A 23,798-nucleotide genomic window follows, 5' to 3' on the forward strand; every position below is an offset into this window, starting at 1 on the left:
AACCAAGAATTCCATATGCAGCAAACTATCCTTGAAAACTGCATGCAAAGTTAAACATTCTGAGAAAAACAGAGAGAAGAGATTTTGTTGTGAGCAGATATGCCTTATAAGAAATAAGAAAGGAAGTCATTCAGATTGGAATAAAATGATACCAGATGGTAACTCAAAATCACACAAAAAAATAAAAGACATAAATAAAGGTAATTATATGAATAACTATAAAAAATATTCATTCCTCTTTTCTTCTCTTAACTGATTTAAAAGATAGTTGCATAAAACAAAAATATACAATCGCATTGTTGGGCTTATAAAATATAAAGATATAATATTTAGAATAATAATGGCACAAGGGACTGGGGAATGAAACTGTACTAAAGCAAGTTTCTGTATTAAACTAGAATTAAGAGCCAGACATGGTAGTTCACAGCTGTAATGCTTGCACTTTGGGAGGCCAAGGTGTGTGGATCACCTGAGGTCAGGAGTTCGAGACCAGCCTGGCCAACATGGTGAAACCCTATCTCTACTAAAAATACAAAAAGTACCCGTGTGTGGTGGTGGGTGCCTGTAATCCCTGCTACTCAGGAGGTTGAGGCAGGATAATCACTTGAACCTGGGAGGCAGAGGTTGCAGTAAGCCAAGATTGTACCATTACACTCCAGCCTGAGTGACACAGTGAGACTCTGTCTCAAACAAACAAAAAGCAAAAAAACCTAGAATTATTAAGTTAGTATTACTTGAAAATAGATTGTGATGAGTTAAGATGTATTGTAATAAGAAACTACTAAGAAAATAACAAAACAGGGTGGGTGTGGTGGCTCATGCCTATAATCCCAGCACTTTGCTAGGCTGAGGTAGGAGGATTGCTTGAGCCTAGGTGTTCAAGAACATCCTAGGCAACACAGTGAAATCCCATGTCTACAAAAAATTTAAAAAATTAGCTGGGTGTGGTGGTGGGCACCTGTAGTCGCAGCTACTCAGGGGGCTGAGGTGGGAGAATCGCTTGAGCCCAAGAGATTGAGGCTACAGTGGGCTGTAGTTGTACCACCACACTCTAGCCTAGCAACAGAGCAAGGCCTTGTGTGAAAGAAAAGAAAAGAAAAGAAAAGAACAATGAAAACAGTACCTTAGACAATATTTCTTTTACACAAAAAGGCATGAAAAGTGAGATAGAGGAACAAAAATGCCACGAGATAAATGGAAATCAGCAAGATGACACATGTAAAGTCAATTATATCAACAATCTCAAATAATGGAAATGGATTAAATACTCCAATTAAAAGCAGAAATTATCAGACTGAATAAAAAATAGGTCCTAATAAGAGATACCTTTCAGATTCAGAAACACAAATAGATTGAAGGCAAAAATTTTTTTTAAAAGGTAGACGTTGTGGGCTGTGGCATAGTGGCTCATGCCTGTAATCCCAGCACTTTGGGAGGCCAAAGTGGGTGGATTACGAGGTCAGGAGATCAAGACCATCCTGGCTAACATGGTGAAACCCCGTCTCTACTAAAAACACAAAAAATTAGCCAGGCGTGGTGGCAGGTGCCTGTAGTCCCACCTACTTGGAATGCAGAGGCAGGAGAATGGCATGAACCAGGGAGGTGGAACTTGCAGTGAGCCAAGATTGCACTACTGTACTCCAGTCTGGGTGACAGAGTGAGACTCTGCCTCAAAAAATAAATAAATAAATAAATAAATAAATAAATTTAAAAAGGTAGACTATATAAACAGTAACCATAAGAGAGCAGAAATAACTATACTAATACCAGAAAAATAGATTTTAAGATAAAAACATTACTAGAGATAATATGAGGCATTTTTTTATAATGAGAAGAAGGGTCTCAATATCAGGAAGATGTAACAATTAGAAATATGTATGTCCCTAACACCACCAACATACATGAAACAAAATTGAAGAGAGAAATAGAAAATTCAAGAATAATGGAAGGAGACTTCAACACTACATTTTTAATAATAGATGAAATGACTAGATGAAAAAAATCAGCAAGAATGTAGAAGGCTTGATTGGCACTATCAGCTAACTTTACCAAATTGCCATCTACAGAATACTCCACCCAACAACAGCAGGATACACATTCTTTTCATAGAGAACATCCTTCAGGACAGACCATATTGTAAGACATAAAATAAATCTCATAAATTTAAAAGGATTAAAATCATACAATGGATGTGCTTCAATCACAATAGAATTAAACTAGAATTCAACAAAAATTGAGAAATCCCCAAATATTTGAAAATTTAACAAATAATCCATTGGTCAAAGAAGAAATCACAAGGAAATAAAAAAAATAGAATGGAATAAAAATGAAAATAAAATACATAAAAAGATATGGGATGCAGCTTAAGCAATGCTTCAGAGGGAAATTTATAGACTTAGGCTCCTATATTAGAAATGAACAAAGATCTCAAATCAATAACCTAAGTTTCCACATTAAAAAGGAAAAAAAGAAAAGAAAACTAAATCCAAGCAAAACAAAGGAATGAAATAATAAAAATTAGAGTAGGTATCAATGATATTTTTAAAATAGAGAAAATTCAGAGAAAGCAAAAGTTGGTTATTTGAAAAGACCACAAAACTGATATACCTTTAGTTAGACTGACCACCAAAAAAAGAGAGAGAGAAGTCACGGATTACCAAAAGGGAACACCAGTAAAGGATCTCACAGTAATTAAGTTGATAAGGAACTACTATGAACATCTTTGTGCCAATAATTTAGAAAACTTAAATAAAATGGTACATTTCAAAAAAAGGAACAAATTATTAAAACTGACTAAACAAGATGCAGAAAATCTGTATAGACACATAACAACAATGAAAACCCATTGAGGTAGTAATTAAAAATCTTTCCACAAAGAAAGCCCAGACCTGGACGGTTTAGTTGGTGAATTCTATTAAATATTTAAATAAGAAACATCAATGCTTTACAAACTTTTTCAGAAAATGGAGGAAGAGTGTACACTTTTCAACTTATGTTATAAGGCCAATATTACCCTGACACCAAAGCCAGTCAAAGACATCACAAGAGGCTGGGTGCAGTTACTCATGCCTGTAATCTCAACACTTTGGGAGGCCGAGGCAGGTGGATCATTTGAGGTCAGAAGTTCAAGACCTGCCTGGCCAACATGGTGAAACCCCATCTCTACTAAAAATACAAAAATTAGCCAGGCAGTAGAGGTGCACACCTGTAATTCCAGCTACTCAGGAGGCTGAGGCAGGAGAATCGCTTGAGCCTGGGAGGTGGAGTTTGCAATGAGCCTAGATTGTGCCACTGCACTCCAGTCTGGGTGACAGAGTAAGACCCTTTCTCAAAAACAACAGCAACAAGAACAACAACAACAAAACAAAGACATCACAAGAAAACTACAGACCAATATCCCTCATAATACAGATGTAAAATCCCCAACAAAATATTTACAAAGTGAGTCCAGCAACATATGAAAAGTTTTATACACTATGACCAAGTGGGATTTACGCCAGGAATGCAAGGTTGATTTAATGTTAAAGCCTTTTAACTAATGTAAAATACCATTGTAATAGAAAAAAGACCAAAACTAAATTATCTCAACAGCTGCAACACCACCACCAAAACTCATTTGACAAAATGCAACACCCATTCCTGATAAATATTCCCAACAAACTGAATAGAAAGGAGCTTCCTCAACTTGATAGAGTATCTAAGAAAAACCTAGACCTAACATCATACTTAATGGTGAAATATGGACTGTGTGCCCCTAAGACTAAGGAGAAGACAAGGATGTCTGCTCTTGCCACTTACGAATCAACATTTGTACTAGAGATTCTAGCCAGTGCAGTCAGGCAAGGGAGATAAATAAAAAGCATCCAAATTGGAAAGGAAGAAGTCAAACTGTTATTATTCTCAGACAATATGATCCTACATATAGAAAATCCTAAGGAATCCACACACAGGAGGCTAAAAAGTACAAAATGTAAAAAACAAATTCAGCAAGGTTGGAGGGGATACAATATCAATTTATAAAATCAATTATATTTCTAAGTATTATTGATACACAATCCAAAAATGAAATTATAAAAATAATTTCATTCCCAATTGCATAAAAAAGAATAATATACTTAAGAACAAGTAATTGGCCGGGCGCGGTGGCTCAAGCCTGTAATCCCAGCACTTTGGGAGGCCGAGACGGGCGGATCACGAGGTCAGGAGATCGAGACCATCCTGGCTAACCCGGTGAAACCCCGTTTCTACTAAAATAAAAAAAAAACTAGCCGGGCGAGGTGGCGGGCGCCTGTAGTCCCAGCTACTCGGGAGGCTGAGGCAGGAGAACGGCGTAAACCCGGGAGGCGGAGCTTGCAGTGAGCTGAGATCCGGCCACTGCACTCCAGCCTGGGCGACAGAGCGAGACTCCGTCTCAAAAAAAAAAAAAAAAAAAAAAAAAAAAAAAAAAAAAAAAAAAAAAAAAAAAAAAAAAAAAAAAAGTAATTAACAAAAGAAGCACAAAATGTATACACTGAAAACTATAAAACATTGCTGAGATAAATTAAAAATTAAATAAATGTGGAGATAATCTATGCTCGTGATAGGAAGATTTTGTATAGCTAAGATGGCAATTCTCCCCAAATTGATCTATAGATTCAATGCTATCTCCATTAAAATTCCAGGAAGCTTTAATGAAGAAATTAACAAGCTAATCCCAAATTTTACATGGAAATGCAAACACCAAGGATAGCCAAATTAATTTTGAAAAAAAAGGAACAAAGTTGGAAGATTTACGTTTCCACTTTACAATAGCTTCATTATAAAGCTATTGTAATTAAGACAATGTAGTCCTAGCATAAAGAAAGACACACAGATCAGCGGAACAGAATTAAGAGTATAGAACTAAAGCTATTTATGGTCAATTGATTTTTTTACAAAGGTGCCAAGATAAGCAAATGGGTAAAAAACTGTCTTTTTAATAAACGGTACTGGGAATCTCTGTATCCACATGCAAAAAGACTAATTTATAGCCTTACTTCACAAGGTTCACAAAATTAACTCCTAATAGATTTAGGGCCAAATGTGAGAGCTAAAACAATGAAATTTTTAGAAGAAAATATAGGAAAAAACTCCTTGTGATCTTGGATTAAGCAAAGATTATAGCACCAAAAGCATAATTCATAAAATAAAACTGATAAATTGAACTTTATCAAAATTCAAAGACTTTGCACTTTAAAAGATACCACCAAGTTACAAAAGATGAAGTAAAAAAATTATTTGCAAATCATATACTTGAATTTTTTTTAAAAAAACCTGTATCCAGAATATATAAAGAACTCTTACAATTCAATAATAATATAAATAATCCACTTAAAAGAGCAAAAGCTTTGGGCTGATGTTTCACAAATGAAGTAGAAATGGCTAGTAAGTACATGAAAAGGTGCCCGACATCATTAGTCACTAGGGAAGTGGAACTGTTTTCGGGTCCTTCTATTTAATATCCATCTCTTCTATAAGGATGTAGGCAGCTATATTCATCTGTTATTTACTCTTTTTTTTTTTTTTTTTTTCTTGTGACACAGGGTCTTGCTCTGTTACCCAGGCTGGAGTGCAGTGGTGCAACCTTGGCTCACTGCAACCTTGAGTTCCTGGGCTCAAGTGATCCTCCCACCTCAGCCACCTGAGTAACTGAGACCACAGGTGTGCGCCAGCACATTCTGCTTAATTTTTGTATTTTTTGTAGAGATGGGGTTTCATTATGTTTCCGAGGCTGGGCTTAAACTCCTGAGCTCAATCTGACCACCTTGGCCTCTCAAAGTGCTCCTGCAAATGATACAGGCATTAGCCACCATGACCAGCCTGTTATTTACCATTGTATCTTTCTAACCTAGTGAAGAAAGCCAAGAAATCTAAACATAATTTAAAAAGTAATAACCATAGAGTAGTACAAAAAGTAGTTCATTTTCTATTAGATATCCCAAGTTCCTGACTTAGATTTGGCACTTACTGCTGCCTATAGCAATTCACTTCACGTTTTCAAATGTGTTTCTTCACTTATGTAATACTTTATCAGGCACTTTATTTAGCATTTTGAGGTCCAAATAGAAGAGCCTATTTGGAAGTGCTACATAAACTAAACACTATGCAAATATAGGATGACAATATTGCTGATAATTACAAATATAAACCTCTAAGGGAGTAACACTAAGTCTTTGTAATCAACCAGTGGCAAGAAATAGGCATTTTATACCCTTTAAAATAAAAGATAAACATATGTTATTCTTTCTAAATAGTTTCATTGCAATACAAAACACATACAATTCACCAATTTAATGTGTATAATTCAATGGTTTTAGTATTTTACACAGTTGTGCAACCATCACAACACATTTTAGAACATTTTAATCATCCCAGAAGAAAACTCTGTGCCCTTTAGCAGTCACTCCTCACCCATCACGGGTTCCCCAGCCCTAAAAAACCACTAATCTACTTTCTGTCTCTGTAGGTTTGTCTGTTCTAGACATTTCATATAAGGGGAATTATACAATGTGTTGTCTTTTGTGACTGGATTCTTTCATTTAGCCTAATCTTCTCAAAGTTCATCCATGTTGCAGAACGTATCAGTACTTCATTCCATTTTGTAGCACGTAGTATTTCTTTGCATGTATTTGTCACGTGTCATTTATCAAGTCATCAATTGATGGTCATTTAGGTTGTTTCCACTTTTTTTGCTATTAAAAGTAATTCTGTTATTAACATTCATGTAGAAGTTTTTGTATGGACATATGTTTTCATTTCTCTTGGATATATATCTAGAAGTGGAATTGTTGGCTTACTTGGCAATTTTATGTTTAACTTTCTGAGGATCTACCAGACTGTTTTCCAAAGTGGCTGTACCATTTGACATTCCCACCAGCAGTGTGTGAAGGTTTCAGTTTCTCCACAACCTTGTCAACATTTGTTACTTTACTTTGCCTTTTTAAAATTTGGCCATCCTAGTAAGAGTGAAGTGATATTTAATTGTGGTTTTGATTTGCTTTTCCGTGATGGCTAATGATGTCAAGCATTTTTTCATGTACTTGCTTGTCATTTGTATATCCTCTTTGGAGACATGAAATATTTTGTCCATAATATTCTTTTAACTGCTTCTTGTGTTGTCCTTAATATGAGTGAAACAATCCTGCAAATGATATTCATATTTCCAAAGTAGGTCTTCATCATGACTCACAGTCTTTTTTTCTTAATTAATACACTTTATTTTTATTGTTAGAGCAATTTTAGGTTTACAGAAAATTGAGCAGACAGTACAAAGAGTACTCATATAGTTTGTCCCTTACACACACACACACACACACACACATACAAACACACAAATTTACCATTATTTACTTGCCTTGGTCTGATACAGTTGTTACAAATGATAAACTACTATTGACACATCATTATTAACTGAAATCCATAGTCTACATTTGGGTGTACTCTTCCTGTTGTACAGTTGTGTGAGCTTTGAAAGGTGCAAAATGTCATGTATACACCATTACAGTGCCATAGAGAATAAGTTCACCATCCTAAAACTCCCACATACTCTGCCCATTTATTCCTCCCTCCATTCATTACTCCTCCCTAACTACTGGCAACAACTGATCTATTTACTCTCTGTATACGGTTTTACCTTTTCCAGGATGTCATATAGTCATAATCATGGCTTACAGTTTTCTAAATGAGGTAAGGAGTTGGCCTCACATTGTGTAAACTGTCTGCTGGAGCATGTCTAGTACTCCAAGCCAAAAAATGACCATATCAGGTTTTCTGTCCCTTGTCAATCTCATTTGGATAGAGAAGTCAATGGTGTGTCAATGAGGTAAGCCTTGACAACAGATTCAGTCTTCACTTTTACAAGTTATTGGAAAGGTTTTAAAATATTTAAAAATAGGCAAGAATTCTATTGGACCATTTCAGTTAAGTGTGTTCTTGTTCATAGTATCCTGTTCTGAGAAAACAAAAGTGAGTATTTAAGAAATGAGTAGGCCAGGTACGGGGGCTCACACCTGTAATCCCAGCACTTTGGGAGGCTGAAGCGGGAGGATCACCCGAGGTCAGGAGTTCGAGACCAGCCTGACAAACACAGAAAAACCCCATCTCTACTGAAAATACAAAATTAGCCAGATGTGGCAGTGCATGCCTGTAATCCCAGGTACGAGGGAGGCTGAGGCAGGAGAATCGGTTGAATCTGGGAGGCGGAGGTTGCGGTGAGGAGAGATCATGCCATTGCACTCCACCTGGGCAACAAGAGCAAAATTCCATCTCAAAAAACAAAAAAAGAAAAAAAGAAATGAGTAGAAAGTGAGGATAATTATTTATTATGGTCCTTAAAGTATCCATTTTCTCTGCAGTGGTGGGCCATACCAATGATTCATTCAACCTTCACATACATAGCAGTTAATATGGTTTGGCTGTGTCCCCACCCAAATCTAATCTTGAATTGTAGCTCCCATAATTCCTAAGTGCTGTGGGAGGGATCCAGTGGGAGATAATTGAATCATAGGGGTAGTTCCCTCATACTGTTCTCGTGGTAGTGAATAAGTCTCACAAGATCTGATGATTTTATAAGGGGTTTCCTCTTTGGTGTGGTTTTCCTTCTCTCTTGACTGCTGCCATGTAAGATGTGCCTTTTGCCTTCCACCATGATTGTGAGGCCTCCCCATCCACGTGGAACTGTGAATCCATTAAACCTCTTTTTCTTTATAAATTACCGAGTCTTGGATATATCTCTATCAGCAGCATGAAAAGGGACTAATGCAGTAAATTGGTACTGGGTAGTGGGTCACTGCTGTAAAGATACCTGAAATTGTGGAAGCAACTTTGAAACTGGGTAACAGACAGAGGTTGGAACAGTTTGAAGGGCTCAGAAGAAGACAGCAAAATGTGCCAAAGTTTGGAACTTCCTAGAGACTTGTGGAATGACTTTGACCAAAATGCTGATAATAATATGGACAATGAAATCCAGGCTGAGGACCAGGCACGGTGGCTCATGCCTGTAATCTCAACACTTTGGGAGGCTGAGACAGGTGGATCACTTGAGGTCAGAAGTTCAAAATCAGCCTGGCCAACATAGTGAAACCCTGTCACTACTAAGAATACAAAAAAATTATTTGGGCATGGTGGCACATACCTGTAATCCCAGGTACTTAGGAGGCTGAGGCAGGAGAATAGCCTTAATCCAGGAGGCAGAGGTTGCAGTGAGCCAAGATCATGCCACTGCACTCCAGCCTGGGTGACAGAGTGAGACACTATCTCAAAAAAACAAAAAAAAAAAGAAAAGAAAGAAAAAAATCATCCAAGCTGAGATGGTCTCAGATGGAGATGAGAAACTTGTTGAGAATGGTAGTAAAGGTGACCCTTGCTATGTTTTAACAAAGAGGCTGGCAGTATTTTGCCCCTGCCCTACAGATATGTGGAACTTTGAACTTGAGGGGGATGATTTAGGGTATCTGGCAGAAGAAATTTCTCTTTTTTTTTTTTGAGATGGAATTTCGCTCTTATTGCCCATGCTAGAGTGCAATAGTACAATGGCACAATCCTGGCTCACTGCAACCTCTGCCTCCCAGGTTCAAGTGATTCTCCTGCCTCAGCTTTCCAAGTAGCTGGGATTACAGGCATGCATCACCATGCCTGGCTAATTGTGTATTTTTAGTAGAGATGGGATTTCACTATGTTGGTCAAGCTGGTCTCAAACTCCTGACCCCAAGTGATCCACCCACCTTGGCGTCCCAAAGTGCTGGAATTACAGGCCTGAGCCACTGCGCCCAGCTAAGAAATTTCTAAACAGTAAAGCATTCAAGAGACGACTTGGGTGCTGTTAAAAACATTCAGTCTTAAAAGGGAAACAGAGCCTAAAAGTTTCAAAAATTTGCAGCCTGATTATGTGATAGAAAAGAAAAACCCATTTTCTGAGGAGAAATTCAAGCCTGCTGCAGAAATTTGCATAAGTAACAAGGAGCCAAATGTTAATTGCCAAGACAAGGGGAAGAAGGTCTCCAGGACATGTCAGAGACATAAACAGCAGTACCTCCCACCACTGGCCCAGAGGCCTAGGAGGAAAAAATGGTTTTGTGGGCTGGGCCTAGGGCCTCCCTTCTCTGTGCAGCCTGCGAGCTTGGTACCCTGCATCCCAGTCACTCTAGCCATGGCTAAAAAGGGCAAAGGTACAGCTCAGGCCATGGCTTCAGAAGGTGCAAGCTCCAAGCCTTGGCAGCTTCCATGTGGTATTGAGCCTGCAGGTGCATAGAAGTCAAGAACTGAGGTTTGGGAACCTCTGTCTAGATTTCAGAGGATGTATGAAAATGCCTGGATGTCCAGGAAGAAGTTTGCTACAGGGGTGAAGCCCTCATGGAGAACCTCTGCTAGGGCAGTGTGAAAGGGAGATGTAGGGTTGACACCCCCACAAAGAGTCCCCACTGGGGCACTGCCTAGTGGAGCCGTGAGAAGAGGGCCAACATCCTCTAGACCTCAAAAAAGCTCCAGACACTCAATGGCAGCCCATGAAGGCAGCCAGGAGTGGGGCTGTACCCAGCAAAGCCACAGGGACAGAACTGCCCACGACCACGGGAACCCACCTTTTGCATTGGTGTGACCTGGATGTGAGATATGGAGTCAAAGGAGATCATTCTGGAGCTTTATGATTTGACTGTCCTGCTTGATTTCAGACTTGCATGAGGCCATTAGCCTCTTTGTTTTGGCTAATTTCTCCCATTTGGAACAGCTGTATTTATCCAATACTTGTACTACCATTTATCTAGGAGGTAACTAACTTGCTTTTGATTTCACAGGCTAATAGGCAGAAGGGACTTGACTTGTCTCAGATGAGAACTTGGATTGTGTACTTTTGAGTTAATGCTGAAATGAGTTAAGACTTTGGGGTACTGTTGGGAAGGCATGATTGGTTTTTAAATGTGAGGACATGAGTTTGGGAGAAGCCAGGGGTAGAATTATATGGTTTGGCTGTGTCCCCACTCAAATCTCATCTTGAATTGTAGCTCCCATAATTCCCATGTGTTGTGGGAGGGACCTGGTGGGAGATACTTGAATCATGGGGTCAGTTTCCCCCATACTGTTCTCGTGGTAGTGAATAAGTCTCACAAGTTCTGATGATTTTATAAGGGGTTTCCCCTTTTGCTTGTTTTTTTTATTCGATTCTGGCTGCTGCCATGTAATACATGCCTTTCACCTTCTGCCATGATTGTGAGGCCTCCCCAGCCACATGGAACTCTTTTTCTTTATAAATTACCAGTCTTGGGTATGTCTTTATCAGCAGCCTGAAAATGGAGTTTATACAGCAGCTGTCCCACAAATGTTTTCTGTAACTATCTAACTGTGACAGTAACCAGAATTTTAGTGAGAGAACATGGTTCTCCACCATGATAATGAACTCCAAGAACCAATGTAATTCAAACTTCACTCACTTCCCTTAATAATCAAAAGACAATTAACTTAAGTGCTTAAAAATGTAAGCTATGAATTTATGAATACATTTGCAAATTAATTTATACTTTTATTCTATATTATTTGTTGGTTTAACAATTTTCCTGATTCAGTTCTTCACATCTTTCAAACTATAAGAGATTCCTCCAGTTCTAGCATATGAGAGTTTAATAGTTTAATGGTTTTAAATTTATCCTACCTTTACCTTTAGATAATAAACTCCTGGAGACTAGGATTTCTTTGTTCTGTATATTCACTCTGTATCATAGTATGTTATGCCAAGCTATAAAGTAGTGGGCAGAGAAGGAATTCAAGGATTCTTTCAACTCCCATTTCACACTTGGCATATTTTGCAGGTGTGGGCCGGGCATGGTGGCTCACACCTATAATCCTAGCACTTTGGGAGGCTGAGGCAGGTGAATCACTTGAGGTCAGGAGTTCGAGACCAGCCTGGCCAACATGGTGAAACCCCATCTCTACTAAAGATACAAAAATTAGCTGGGCATGGTGGTGCACGCCTGTAATCCCATCTACTCAGGATGCGAGGCAGGAGAAATCACCTGAATCCAGGAGATGGAGATTTCAATGGGCTGGGATCGCACCACTGCACTCGAGCCTGGGTGACAGAGCAAAACTCTGTCTCAAAAAAAAAAAAAAAAAAAAAGAAGAATAAAAAAGAAAAAGAAAAAAATAGTACTAGGCATATTTTGCAGGTGTTTCACACATACATAGTTAATGCAAGAATGACTAAACACCATGAGAGTATGTTTCTGGATAAGAGTGTGTGGGGAAAGAATTGAGAAGATGAAGGTTGAAGGAGAGAAGCAGACAGGAAGAGAAAACTGAGAAAAGAAAGCATGTAAAGAGACTATATGGTTTCTTGTTTTTTTCCTTCCTCCTCCTCTTTTCCCCTGCTCTCCTTCCCTAACTATCAAAACTTTATCTTCTGAAAATACAGTTCAATGAAGCTCTTAGCTGTGACCTATCCTCATAAATAATTGACAATATGTGTGAAGACTGTGATTGAATTTTACGTTTGGCTTTCACATGTTATATACACATAAAAATATAGGATCAAAATATATAAATGCACATTTATACATTATACATAAATGAACATAAAAACAATTCCCTGGCAAGATGGCCAAATAGGAATAGCTCCGGTTTGCAGCTCCCAGCAAGACAAACACAGAAGGCAGGTGATTTCTGCATTTCCAACTGAGGTACCCCATTCATCTCATTGGGACTGGTTAGACAGTGGGTGCAGCCCACGGAGGATAAGCAGAAGCAGGGTGGGGCATCACCTCATCCAGGAAGTGCAAGGGGTCAGGGAACTCTCTCCCCTAGCCAAGAGAAGCCATGAGGGACTATGCTGTGATGGACAGTGCTTGCTGGCCCAGATATGACATCTTTCCCATGGTCTTCACAACCCACATACCAGGAGATTCCCTCAGGTGCCTACACCACCAGGGTCCCTGGTTTTAGGCACAAAACTGGGCAGCCATTTGAGCAGACACTGAGCTAGCTGCAGGAGTTTTTTTGTACCCCAGTGGCACCTGTAATCCCAGTGAGACAGAACTGTTTGCTCCCCTGGAAAGGGGGCTGAAGCCAGGGAGCCAAGTGATCTTGCTCAGCAGATCCTGCACCCACAGAGAACAGCAAGCTAAGATTCACTGGCTTGAAATTCTCATTGCCAGTACAGCAGTCTGAAGTCGACCTGGGACGCTTGAGCTTGGTTGGGGGAGGGATGTCCACCATTACTGAGGCTTGAGTAGGTAGTTTTCCCCTCACAGTGTAAAGAAAGCTGCTGGGAAGTTCAGACGGGGTGGAGCCCACAGCAGCGCAGCAAAGCCACTGTAGCCAGACAGCCTCTCTAGATTCCTCCTCTCTGGGCAGGGCATCTTTGAAAGAAAGGCAGCAGCCCTAGTCAGGGGCTTTTAGATCAAACTACCATCTCCCTGGGACAGAGCACCTGGGGGTAGGGGCAGCTGTGGGAGCAGCTTCAGCAGAATTAAACGTCCCTGCCTGCAGGCTCTGAAGAGAGCAGTGGATCCCCCAGAACAGCAATCAAGCTCTGCTAAGGGAGACGGCCTCCTCAAGTGGGTCCCTGACCCAAGTGGCTCCTGATGGGGAGGCACCTCCCAGAAGGGGTCGACAGACACCTCATACAGGAGAGCTCTGGTTGGCATGTGGTTGGTGCCCCTCTGGGATGAAGCTTCCAGAAGAAGGAGTAGGCAGCAATCTTTGCTGTTTTGCAGGCTTCTCTGGTGATGCACAGGCAAACAGGGTTTGGAGTGGACCTCCAGCAAACTCCAACAGACCTGGAGCCTGACTGTTAGAAGGAAAACTAACAAACAGAAAGCAATAGCATCAACATCAACAAAAAGGATGACCATGCAAAAACTCCATCTGAAGGTCACCAACAGCAAAGACCAAAGGTAGATAAATCCAAGAAGATGAGGAAAAACCAGCACAAAAGACTGAAAATTCCAAAAACCAGAATGCCTCTTCTCCTCCAAAGGATCACAACTCCTTGCCAGCAAGGGAACAAAACTGGACAGAGAATGAGTTTGATGAATTGGCAGAAGTAGGCTTCAGAAGGTGGGTAATAAAAAGCTCCTCTGAGCTAAAGGAGTATGTTCTAACCCAATGCATGAAAGCTAAGAACCTTGATGAAAGACTAAAGGAATTGCTAACTAGAATAATCAGTTTAGAGAAGAATATAAATGACTTGATGGAGCTGAAAAACACAGCACAAGAACTTTGTGAAGCATACACAAGTGTCAATAGCTAAATCAATCAAGCGGAAGAAAGAATATCAGAGATTGATTATCAACTAATGAAATAAAGCATGAAGACAAGATTAAGGAAAAAGCATGAAAAGAAACAAACAAAGCCTGCAAGAAATATGGGACTATGTGAACAGACCAAACCTACATTTGATGGTGTACCTGAAAATGATGGGGAGAATGGAATCAAGTTGGAAAACACACTTCAGGATATTATCCAGGAGAACTTCTCCAACATAGCAAGTCAACATTCAAATTCAGGAAATACAGAGACCACCACAAAGATACTCCTCGAGAAGAGCAACCCCAAGCCACATAATCGTTAGATTCACCAAGGTTGAAATGAAGGAAAAAATGTTAAGGGCAGTCAGAGAGAAAGGTTACCCACAAAGGGAAGCTCATCAGACTAACAGCGGATGTCTCTGCAGAAACCCTGCAAGCCAGAAGAGAGTGGGGCAAACATTCAACATTATTAAAGAAAAAAATTTTCAACCCAGAATTTCATATCCAGCCAATCTAAGCATCGTAAGTGAAGGAGAAATAAAATCCTTTGGAGACAAGAANGGGCAGTCAGAGAGAAAGGTTACCCACAAAGGGAAGCTCATCAGACTAACAGCGGATGTCTCTGCAGAAACCCTGCAAGCCAGAAGAGAGTGGGGCAAACATTCAACATTATTAAAGAAAAAAATTTTCAACCCAGAATTTCATATCCAGCCAATCTAAGCATCGTAAGTGAAGGAGAAATAAAATCCTTTGGAGACAAGAAAACACTGAGGGATTTTGTCACCACCAGGCCTGCCATACAAGAGTCCTGAAGGAAGCATTTAATGTGGAAAGGAAAAACTGGTACCAGCCACTGCAAAAACATACCAAAATGTAAAGACCAATGACACTATGAAGAAACCGCATCAACTAATGGGCAAAACAACCAGATAGCATCATAATGACAGGATCAAATTCACACATAATAATATTAACCTTAAATGTAAATGGGCTAAATGCCCCAATTAAAAGACACAGACTGGCAAATTGGATAGAGTCAAGACCTGTTGGTGTGCTGTATTCAGGAGACCCATCTCAAGTACAAAGACACACATAGGCTCAAAATAAAGGGATGGAGGAATATTTACCAAGCAAATGGAAAGAAAGAAATAAAAAAGCAGGGGTTGCAATCCTAGTCTCTGACAAAACAGAATTTAAACAAACAAAGACAAAGAAGGGCATTACATAATGGTAAAGGGATCAACACAACAAGAAGAGCTAACTATCTTAAATATATATGCACTCAATACAGGAGCACCCAGATTCATAAAGCAAGTTCTTAGAGACCTACAAAGAGACTTAGACTCCCACACAATAATAGTGGGAGACTTTAACACCCCACTGTCAATGCTAGACAGATCAACGAGACAGAAAATTAACAAGGATATTCAGGACTTGAACTCAGCTCTGGACCAAGCAGGCCCAATAGACATCTACAGAACTCTCCACTCCAAATCAACAGAATATATTGTCTTCTCAGCACCACATTGCACTTATTCTAAAATTGACCACACAATTGGAAGCAAAACACTCCTCAGCAAAAGAATGGAAATAATAATTAATAGATGCAGAAAAGTCCTTTGATAAAATTCAACACCCCTTCATGCTAGAAGCATTCAGTAAACTAGGTATTGATGGACCATATCTCAAAATAGCTGTTTATGACAAATCCACAGCCAATATCATACTAATGGGCAAAAACGGAAGCATGCCCTTTGAAAACCAGCACAAGACAAGGATGCCCTCTCTTACCACTCCTATTCAGCACAGTATTCGAATTTCTGGCCAGGGCAATTAGTCAAGAGAAAGAAATAAAGCAAATTCAAATAGGAAGAGAGGAAGTCAAATTATCTCCATATGCAGATGACATGATTGTATATTTAGAAAACCCCATCATCTCAGCCCCAAAACTCCTTAAGCTGATAGGCAACTTCAGCAACGTCTCAGGATACAAAATCAGAGTGCAAAAATCAGAAGTATTCCTATACACCAATAATAGACAAACAGAGAGCCAAATCACAAGTAAATTCCCATTCACAATTGCTACAAAGAGAAAAAAACACCTAGGAATCCAACTTATAAGGGATGTGAAGGACCTCTTCAAGGAGAACTACAAACCATTGCTCAAGAAAATAAGAGAGGACACAACAAATGAAAAACCCTTCCATACTCATGAATAGGAAGAATCAATATTGTGAAAATGGCCATACTGCCCAAAGTAATTTATAGATTCCATGCTATTCCTATCAAGCTACCATTGACTTTCTTCACAGAATTAGAAAAAAGTACTTTAAATTTCATATTTCATATGGAGCCAAAAAAGGGCCTGTATAGTCAGGACAATCCTAAGCAAAAAGAACAAAGCTGGAGGCATGATGCTACCTGATTTCAAACTATACTACGAGGCTACAGTAACCAAAACAGCATGGTACTGGTACCAAAACAGATATATAGACCAATGGAACAGAACAGAGGCCTCAGAAATAACATCACACATCTACACATCTACAAATAACATCACACATCTACACACATCTAACATTACACATCACACATCTACAATTTGTCAGCTTTGATAAACCTGACAAAAACAAGCAATGGAGAAAGGATTCCCTATTTAATAAATGGTGCTGGGAAAACTGGCTAGCCATATGCAGAAAACTGAAACTGGACCCCTTGCTTACACCTTAAACAAAAATGGATTAAAGATTAAACGTAAGACCTAAAACCACAAAATCCCTAGAAGAAAACCTAGGCAATACCATTCAGGACATAGGCATGGGCAAAGACCTCATGACTAAAACACCAAAATCAATTGCAACAAAAGCCAAAATTGACAAAATGGGATCTAATTAAAACTAATGAGCTTCTGGCACAGCAAAGGAACATTATCATCAGAGTGAACAGGCAACCTACAGAATGAGATAAAATTTGGTCATCTTATCCATCTGACAAAGGGCTAATATCAAGAAGTCTTACAAGAATTTAAAACAAAAATTTACAAGAGAAAAACAAACGACCCTATCAAAAAGTGGGCGAAGGATATGAACAGACACTTTTCAAAAGAAGACATTTATGCAGCCAACAAAGATATGAAAAAACGCTCATCATCAGTGGTCATTAGACAAACGCAAATCAAAACCACAATGAGATACCATCTCATGCCAGTTAGAATTACGATCATTTAAAAGTCAGAGAAACAACAGATGCTGGAGAAGATGTGGAGAAAACAGGAATGCTTTTACTTTTTTTTTTTAACGTTGGTGGGAGTGTAAATTTAGTATTAACCATTGGTGGAGACAGTGTTGTGTGATTTCTCAAGGATCTAGAATTAGAAATACCATTTGACCTAGCAATCCCATTACTGGAATCTATACTCAAAGGATTATAAACCATTCTCCTACAAAGACAAACGCACATATATGTTTACTGTAGCACTATTCACAATAGCAAAGACTTGGAACCAATCCAAATGCCCATCAATGATACAGTGGATAAAAAGAATGTGGCACATATACACTATGGAATACTATGCAATCATAAAAAAGAATGAGTTCATGTCCTTTGCAGTGACATGGATGAAGCTGGAAACCATCATTCTCAGCAAACTAATACAGGAAGAGAAAACCAAACACTGCATGTTCTCACTGCATGTTCTCTCTCATGAGTGAGAGGGAATGGGAGGGATATCATTAGGACAAATATCTAGTGTAGATGACAGGTTGATGGGTGCAGTAAACCACCATGGCACGTGTACACCTATGTAAAAAACCTACCCATTCTGGACATGCTAAAAAAAAAAGAAAAGAAAAAAATACATAAATGCATCATACATTTATCCACCTAAACACAGACTAAAAGCTTAATAAATATTGAGGTAATATATGAATCAAGCTGTGCTGCCAGAATCATAAGAATCATTATCTCCGACTTTCTAAGGTCTGAAACTTGATTTTACAAAATTACTTAGTACACAAGCTCCAGAGAACTGAGTCATATAACTAAGTATTATAAGAGAATAACGCACGAATGTATATAGGTCAGGTTATGGGTATGAATATATAATACTGATTCAGTAATTAATTATAGTAGCTTTTACTTGCTTATAGAAATGGGCAGAAGTATTTGGGAAGCACGTTTATAGTTCATAATGTAGTTCAGTGTTCATTCAATTAGAGGTATTGCATTATCTTTAGGTAATTTTTGTGATTAAGTATAGCCCTCTAAAGAAAAAACACCGTTTCCCTGAAATGGAGTTGGACTAGAATTTATATACACTTCCAGAGTTTGAGTCCCAGCTTCAAAATTTCTCCAGTTCTTTCTTACTTTAAATTCACCAATGGTTAAAATAAATGTAAAAATCTGTAACATTATGTTAATCAGTTACAGAGTTTACAATTTATGGACATTTCGGGAAATATTTTATATCCAAAGAAAGTAATTGCAAAAAAGTATGGTGTCAAGAAAGTCATTTTTTTTGTTTTGCTTTTGATTTTCTTTTCTTTTCTCTTTTTCTTTGAGACAGGGTCTTACCATGTCACCCAGGCTCGAGTGCAGTGGCATGATCATGGCTCACTGTGGCCTTGACCTCCCAGGCTCAAGTGACCCTGTCTCGCAAGTAGCCAGGATCACAGGTGCATGCTACCATGCCCAGCTAACTTTCTAGTTTTTTGTAGAGATGGAGTCTTGCTATGTTGTGACTGGTGTCAAACTCCCAACCTCAAGCAATCCTCCCGTCTTGGCTTCCCAAAGTGCTGGGATTACAGGTGTGAGCAACCATGCCTGGCTGAAGAAAGTCATTCTTTCATATACTTTAACATTCTAAACTTTCTCATCTTTGCCTCTTGATATTGGGTATATCTTGCTTTTGTGGTCTGTAGCCCACACTATTCACTGCTTTCAAAGAAGAGGAAAAGAAGTAGGTTAGTCACTTAAAGTTTAGCCACTCTAGAAAAAACAATCAAAGAAACTTATCCTTAGTTTTTTTCCAATGCTAGATTTGCTCTAGAGATAAAACACTTGTTAACATGGTGTAGGTATATGGAAAGGTGAGAGATAAGAAGACTGACCTGTTCTACTGTCCCTTCCTGAATGTGAATGTGATTAAATGATTACCTCTGTCCAAAAAGATAAGGTTACAAAGCAGAAAATGGCGAGAAGATTAGAGAAACATGTCTACCATGAAGATATTTTGAGGGGGAAGAGGCTGAATATACAACACAGAATAGTTTTGAGCAGAATACCGTACATTGGATATCTTAAGAGAGATGATTTTAGTACAAGAAGAACTATCAGTAGTTGTAAAATTAAAGAAACAGCAAAATAAATCTTCAAACTCTAAAATGTATTCTTTAAACTCTAAAATGTAGCCTTAATAAATGATTCTTTATTATTTATCATTAATAATCATGTATTATCTATTAATCATGTATATGGTTACATAAAAAATAGAAATGCACTTTAACAGGAAAACACTAACTCTAGACTTTCTGACTAGAGATTCAAAATGACGTTTAGAAACACACATTATTGGATATTTTTCACTTTATTGAATTATTTTGTTCTTTTCCTATCTATATTCCTATTTTCTTATCAATGTCAGTGCATTTTCTTCTCCTTATAAATAATTCTTTGTTGTTGTTAAGCCTTGAGGAGGTGCTTTAAAAGATGATGATGGGAACCAAATGATGTGTGGCTAAAGTGTCTAAATAACGTTTTTTAAAGTGTAATTAGCTCCCTTTCTGAACCATGTAGCATTGTCTGAAGGAAGGAGGTTGATGGGGAGGGGCAAGTTCTTACTTGTCTGGAATAGATGTATATGGAAAGATGTATATATTCTCTCCTCCAACCCACCCCCTCCACAAAATCACTCCAATTATGCCAATTGTAAATTTATTTAGTTTAACAAGCTCCCACACTCAGAGATGCCAAAAACCCTAGAACAATTATTCCCATCAATCACGGGTAGGTAAGTTTTATTTAATCTGGGTGTATCTATTATTAGTTGAGATTTTTTACAAACCAGTTTTATGTAGGCAGCACAACAGTTTTACAAGAAAACCAAACAAAGCCTTTGGACATGTATTCTCCAGTTCAACAAAAGCCCTACCATTCTTTAGTGTCTGATACTTACCTCTTTTAACCATTATGCCCAATTGGTCTCTCATGGCAGGTGTCATGCCCTGTTTGAAGAATATTTTGCTCTGTTTGGAGAATAAAGCTAAGTTGGGCAGAGCCTGATATTTGAGGAGGGTAAGGTTAGGTGGGTGGTCATGAGTTGACAACGTAAAATACCAAAAAATGTCAAAAAATATAAATAGAAGATGGTATGGAAAGGGATCAGTAAAAGACTTTTCTGACAATGTAATACTTTGGCCTACTCCAAAGCTGATCATATCATTCCTGCTTTTGTTGTCAAATGTATGATACTCAGGCAAGTCTGGAATATGAAAAACCTCAGGCTATCCTAGTTGAGCCTCCTACAGTCATGGTATCCTCAGTTCAACTCAACAGGTCTCCATTTGGTCACTAACTATCCCCAAATTTCCACAGGTAAAGAAGAGAGAAAAGCAGAGAAAGAGGAAAGAAACTGAGAGCTACATTCCAGTTAGTGGCTACGGGTAGGAAAGTTGGACATTTATTCTTTTCTTCCCTTGCCATCTTATTTTGAGAAATCCAAATTCCAGGATGCAATAAATACACATGGGTACACACACACTTACACATATAGTGCTCCAAACAAATATGGGTTAGCTACAGACATATAAGACTGTTAATGAAAATGCTGGAATGAATTTGCATCAGTAATTTTAAGAGAATTCTTGGTTTGTTCAATTCAATTATTCTGTTCTAAAGTATACCAAAAGGTATTTTAATTTGAGAATCACACATCTTCATATCTATACTATCAACAATTTTAACTATAATCCATATTGACTCAATAGGACAGTCATGAAATCTACAGAATAACATATATGTCACAAATAAATATATATCATTGGGAATATAGCATGATTTAGGAAATATTTCTCCAAATTGTGTTCTATGGAGTATTGTTCCATGGAATGAATGATAACTTATGCCACACACACACACACACACACACACACACTTTAATGATTAAATAGGACTGGCTACATAATTTGTAGGGCCCCGTGAAAAATGAAAGTATGAGTCCCTTTGTTAAAAAAGCATTAAGAATTTCAAGATGGTGACTGCAGAGAATGAAAGCAATAATGGGTCTCTTCTCTTTTTTCTTTTTCTTTTTTTCTTTTGAGATGGAGTCTTGCTGTTTCCTGGGCTGGAGTATAGTGGCATGATCTCAGCTCACTGCAATCTTTGCCTCCCGGGTTCAAGCGATTCTCCTGCCTCAGCCTCCCAAGGAGCTGGGATTATAGGTGGCTGCCACCATGACTAGCTAATTTTTGTATTTTTAATAGAGACGGGGTTTCACCATGTTGGCCAGGCTGGTCTCAAACTCCTGACCTCGTGATCCACCTACCTAGGCCTCCCAAAGTGCTGGCATTACAGGCCTGAGCCACCACACCCAGCCAAGAATGGGTCTCTTCTAAGCATGGGCCCTATGTGACTGCATAGGCTGCACACCCTTGAAACTAGCCTTGGTGAAATTGTTTAAGAAATGCTGGGTTAAAAAATGTCAAACAGATTTCTTTGCAGCAAGACTTCTTATAGCCTTTTATATACTAATGTGTACTGTGAACCTTCAGGAGGTTCACATACTGTATAAAGGTCCTCAAATATATTTGACCAAAGCTCTTTTGAATTATTATTTTAGCAGGATCATCTTGTAGGACCAATGTTCCACAGAACACACATTGTAAAAGGTAGCTCAGGCTGTGCAAACAGGTTATAAAATCAATTTGTTAGTCATAAATCACTATAAATTTCCCATTTTGCGACATTTTCCCCATATTTGGAATGAGGTAACTAGAGATAATTATAGATGCAAATGGTGTGTATTCACTAAATCTACTGTCCTTCACTATTTGGTCTTTCACCATTTGGATAGTCAACTCAGTGGCCAAACATCACAAATGTTTTCTGGGCCAGGGTACTAGAGATAGTCTGATTGAGACTGTATCACAAGCCAACTTATTTTTCCCCTTTATTTTGTCAATTCAGAGGAAGTAATATCCTTACTTACCATTACCCAGTTCCCAAGAAATGTTGTACTTTTTGCTGGCGCTGTACTTCAACAGACTCAGGGCACTAGAACTGTTCCAGGAGTTATTGGGATTACGACGCAGTGCATTTAGAGCAAATATCAGGTGGAGTCCAGAGCAATCAGCAAAGTTATAAAGTTTGTCTAGAGACCTGGCTGGGAAGAAGCAGAGAAAGGCTTGTAACTTTCAAATCAACATTCCAACAAAAGGAAAATAGTAGCTAATATAAAAAGCCTTTCTATGAGCTTCCCACTAAGAAGGAATAACACAGACAGGCTTCTAAAAGGGACTATTACCTCTTGGTCTGGGTACATTTCAAGGTGACGTTTAGAAAGCAGCAGACAGGGCCAGGCGTGGTGGTTCACACTTGTAATCCCAGCACTTTGGGAGGCCAAGGTGGGTGAATCACCTAAGGTCGGGAGTTCGAGACCAGCCTGACCAACCTGGAGAAACCCCGTCTCTACTAAAAATACAAAATTAGCCGGGTGTGGTGGTGCATGCCTGTAATCCCAGCTATTCAGAAGGCCGAGGCAGGAGAATTGCTTGAACCTGGGAGGTGAAGTTTGCGGTGAGCAGAGATTGCACCATTGCACTCCAGCCTGGGCAACAAGAGCGAAACTCCGTCTCACTCACACAAAAAAAAAAAAGAAAAAAAAAAAGCAGCAGCAGACAGATTTCCAGACAGAGGTTGCAAATTGGCAACCAAATCTAGTCTGTCATATGTTTTATTTAACAAAAAGTTGAATTGTTGACATTTAAAAATGGGAAGATTTCACAAAGTAGCTGAATTTCTTAATTTTTCTTGAAAAGTCAGACAATATGGCACTGCTAGGTCCATATTCCTACAGGACATAGTAGGAATAATAGTCAGGGTACAAGGCCAGGAAGGATGACTGGCTGGTGAGTCTTGGAAAACAGCTCAGCCTAGTATGATTTCCAAAACTTTTCACTCAAGTCCAGATTTCTAATATTTCTGACAATGGAAATACTATGACCACTACTAGAAATATGTTCATTGCCTGGCGCGGTGGCTCATGCCTGTAATCCCAGCATTTTGGAAGGCCGAGATGGGGGGATCATGAGGTCAGGAGATCGAGACCATCCTGGCTAACACGGTGCAACCCCGTCTCTACAAAAAATTAGCCAGGCATGGTGGCGGGCGCCTGCAGTCCCAGCTACTAGGGAGGCTGAGGCAGGAGAATGGTGTGAACCCGGGAGACAGAGCTTGCAGTGAGCCGAGATCATGCCACTGCACTCCAGCCTGGGCAACAGAGTGAGACTCCATCTCAAAATAAATAAATAAATAAATAAATAAATAAATAAA

The 23,798-nt window shown here is 39.0% G+C and overlaps 1 protein-coding gene across 4 annotated transcripts in view; it reads right to left on the bottom strand.

Moving 5' to 3' along the window:
• The window catches only part of HPSE2 (heparanase 2 (inactive)), a 775,791-nt gene that overhangs the window by 270,829 nt on the left and 481,164 nt on the right, over positions 1 to 23,798 (bottom strand). For 2 of the 4 annotated variants that reach the window (XM_017880532.1, XM_017880522.1), the window contains exon 4: positions 22,456 to 22,629. The exons of the other annotated variants lie outside the window; for them this stretch is intronic. In XM_017880532.1, coding sequence (XP_017736021.1) covers positions 22,456 to 22,629 — 174 coding nt within the window. The remainder of the gene's footprint in view (positions 1 to 22,455; positions 22,630 to 23,798) is intronic. 4 annotated transcript variants of the gene reach the window in all.

The sequence above is a fragment of the Rhinopithecus bieti genome, unplaced genomic scaffold (assembly GCF_001698545.2).
Source record: "Rhinopithecus bieti isolate Rb0 unplaced genomic scaffold, ASM169854v2 scaffold_425, whole genome shotgun sequence".
In the NCBI taxonomy this organism is placed as follows: Eukaryota; Metazoa; Chordata; class Mammalia; order Primates; family Cercopithecidae; genus Rhinopithecus; species Rhinopithecus bieti.